Source organism: Nicotiana attenuata, chromosome 1 (assembly GCF_001879085.1).
Source record: "Nicotiana attenuata strain UT chromosome 1, NIATTr2, whole genome shotgun sequence".
Lineage (NCBI taxonomy): Eukaryota > Viridiplantae > Streptophyta > Magnoliopsida > Solanales > Solanaceae > Nicotiana > Nicotiana attenuata.
The window spans coordinates 85510075-85513668 of NC_031989.1; the positions used below are offsets into that span (position 1 = coordinate 85510075).

The 3594-nt window shown below is 39.4% G+C and overlaps 1 protein-coding gene across 1 annotated transcript; it reads left to right on the forward strand.

Annotated features, from left to right (window-relative positions):
- On the forward strand, positions 189–3376 carry LOC109241604 (pentatricopeptide repeat-containing protein At2g36730-like). The gene is made up of 2 exons (XM_019408371.1): positions 189–724; positions 2253–3376. The coding sequence occupies exons 1-2, from the start codon at positions 402–404 to the stop codon at positions 3082–3084; spliced, it is 1155 nt and encodes a 384-aa protein (XP_019263916.1). The 5' UTR covers positions 189–401; the 3' UTR covers positions 3085–3376.

Here is a 3594-nt window from a genome sequence, read left to right on the forward strand (position 1 = left end):
ACTAATGGATCATGGAGCAGTATTTTCGCTCAAATTTAAAGTGGCTAAATTTCGATGACTTTTGAAACTTAGCTATTTTTCAACGACCAGTGGTAAATCTGGCTATTTTTAATTTCTCCCGTAAATCTTCCTCCCTTTAAATAATTTGCAATTAGAGCACTCTACATCAACTATAATGCTTAGAAATGATTTCCCACCAAATTGAGGCACTTTTCCAACGGTCCAAAACGACTCTCCATCTTCTCCAACTTCATTCTCTCATAATCAAAATAGCTCTTGATCACGACGAATATCGTCTTTCCCAATTCATATCCTTCTCATCTTCAATATCTCTCCAATTCTCTCGCACAATCTTCGATAATTCTCCAATTACTCCACCAATCTTCGCTTGGAACACACTGATGAGAGTATATTCAAAAAGCTCCACGAAAATTGAGTCCGTGAAGCTCTTTAACCAGCTTCAGAAAATGGGATTAAAACCAGATAAATTCACATTACCTGTTGTACTAAAATCTTGTGGGCATTGTTTGATGATTGGAACTGGTGGGTCGTTGCATTCAATTGCTTTCAAGTCCGGTTTCAGTTTGGATATACATGTGAACAATACCCTTTTGAGAATGTATGCAGCGTTTGGTGTGGTCGGGTTTGCACGACGAGTGTTTGATGAAATGCTTGAGACGGATATAGTTTCTTGGAGTTCTATGATAGCCGCTTATGTTCATTGGTATGCGATATTCTTTTTCAGTAAGATCTGTTACTTCCTCAGTTCCATTTTATATGATATGTTATTGCCTCAATCTTCGTAGACACCTTACTGTATTAGGAAATTCTTAATCTTAATAATTTTTAGTTTGTCCTTAATGACATGCTCTCTAAGGGCGGAGATAGGCTTTAAGATACAGGTGGCAAAACCAGTAGCTTGGGCCCATAACCCTGTATATGTGTTAAGAAATTCATTAAATATATAAAGGGCAGCTCGGTGCACTAAGCTCTCGCTATGTGCGGGGTCCGGGGAAGGGCCGGACCACAAGGGTCTATTGTACGCAGCCTTACCTTGCATTTCTGCAAGAGACTGTTTCCACGGCTTAACCCGTGACCTCCTAGTCACATGGCAGCTACTTTACCAGTTTCGCCAAGGCTCCCCTTCCAAATTCATTAAATATATGCAAAATTAAATTCAGTATCCTACCGGCAATTGAGGTTGCTGTACTAGAATCCAAAACCCATAAAATTCAAATCCTTGATCTGCCTCTAATTCTCACATAGGATTGTTATGGCATGTTGAACACAACTAGATGTTTAGGATATACAACAACAACAACAACATACTGGGTTTGTGATAAACTCTTTTCTTTATTATAAACTCTCTTCTTTCTTATAAACCCTGTTTGACTCAAGCATTGTCATATAAAATGAAACTTAGACGGTATGTGTTTATTTTATTCTTAGATTTCAGTTTGTTCTTATTTCTCTTACTCAAAATATTTCTTCTACATACTGTGGTAAGAAATTTTTTCTCCATATTGCTTTTGACTCGGGCTTTTTGTTGTGTTATGTATTTATTTATTTTCAGATATTTCTTCTTTCTCCTCCTAAATATATGAATATATAACTCTGGAGTCAGGCTTCTAGTTATGTTTTCTGGATACCCCTGAAAGTATGTCAAGACGATGTGTCGCTGCTATAGATATTTGTGGAAGGTATTTGGTAGTACCCAAAGAGTTAAATGCTGATGCAATAAACAGTTTTAGTAATTAATCAAAGTGAGATGATCGTTGTAATGTGGGAGAACACAAGACTGAAATACAAGCTTTGGGTAAATTTTCGAGTGTTTCAAGTAAGGGCTAAACTTGTTTTGCTAGGTCTGACTGCTGATGCATAAGAGGTGTCAGTTTCCATGAATAATGTAATCTTGTTTCCATCATTCAGCAATTTGTTGCACAAAGTATTTATGGTTCTCTTGAACAAATGTGGACCAATTCTGCTTTTATAGAAGTAATAGAAGTTGAAATAGAGGTTTTTTCCAGAATCATATAGTGGACCAATTTAATGGTTTTCTGTATCCTTTTCTCAACCCCTTTCTTTTGGCATGTGAATGAATATTTGCTACTTTTCCATCTCCTTGATGTTGAATATCTGATAATATGACTGTCTTGCTGCTTTCTTTTCCTGTTTAACTTTTAAAATGAGGTATTTGCTTTATGTCCTGCTTTTCAAAGTCATAATAGTCAGTTTTTTCCTGGATGTCCCAGTAACTTGCCTTCAGATGCTCTGCTCCTGTTCCAAAGCATGAAGCTAGCAAAAGAACAGCCAAATTCCATCACTTTGGTCAGCTTGCTTGGAGCATGTACTCATGTCCTGAATATCAGATTAGGTAGATGTATTCACTCGCACATTGTCACCAGTGGTATTGAACTACATGTTGAACTGGAAACAGCCCTCCTAGGAATGTATGCAAAATGCGGGCATATAGAGCAGGCTTTCCACATCTTCAATTCAATGGCTGATAAAAATCTGCAGACCTGGACCATCATGATTTCTGGCCTTGCCGATAATGGCCATGGAGAAGAAGCTGTATCCTTGTTTACCAGCATGGAAGAAGCTGGCTTTAGACCTGACAGCTTGTCATTTTCTGCGATTCTATGTGCTTGTAGTCATAAAGGACTTGTTGATGTGGGCCGTAAATATTTTCATAAAATGGTAAGTATTTATAACATCAGGCCAACTATGGAACACTATGGATGCATGGTGGACATGTTTGGACGTGCTGGAGAATTAGAAGAAGCTTATGATCTTATAAAGAGCATGCCTATAGAGCCCAATTCTGTGATACTGAGGAGTTTCATTAGTGCTTGTAAGCATCATGGTCGTATTCCTTGTCCAAACGAAAATATAAGAGATATTCTGCTCAAAATAGAGCCTGAACTCGGATCAAACTATGTACTTGCTTCCAGTTTGTCTTTTCTTTTTAATTGCAATGATGCCAACAGCCTAAGATCGGCGATGAAAGCGAAAGGAATAAAGAAACTTCCTGGTAGTAGTTGGGTGCAGCCGCTTGGTGGTTCTTCAGAGGACAACATTTGAAGGATCTGGCGACGGTGTTCTGGTGGTTTATGCCAATAAAAGAGGAGTGATTCAGATCCGAGTCACTGCTACATTCCAGTAAAAAGAATGAGCTATGGTGGAGGAAAATGAGTTCTTTCTTTTTTGATGATGCGATCAGGCTGAGGCACACTTTAGAGGAACTAGTGCTTTGACCATTGGGAAGAGAGTTATACTGGTATTCTGGTAATCTAACATTTTTGCATAATTGGAAAACACTGAAAAGGATGTCATGGGAGATAATTTTTGGCTGCCTGAAAATAACAGGGAAGGGGGGTGGGGTGAGGGGTGATGAGGAGGTGGATAAGGAAGGAGGAGGGTGAAAGGGAGAATGGGGAATAGAAATCTATACAAAAAATGGGGAGGGGGGGGGGGATGACGTCAAATACAGGGGAGTTAGGGGGGGGGGGGCAGAGGGCTGGGTGGGCTTACCGGTGGGGGACGTGAGAGAGGGGAGAAGGGAGAGAGAGAGGGGAAGAGAAGAGAAGAGAA

Excerpts from the sequence above, each read along its gene's own strand:
- LOC109241604 (XM_019408371.1), top strand. The coding sequence starts at position 402 with ATGAGAGTATATTCAAAAAGCTCCACGAAAATTGAGTCCGTGAAGCTC. Across the intron at positions 725-2,252 it reads ATAGCCGCTTATGTTCATTG|TAACTTGCCTTCAGATGCTC; the intron begins GTATGCGATATT and ends TGGATGTCCCAG.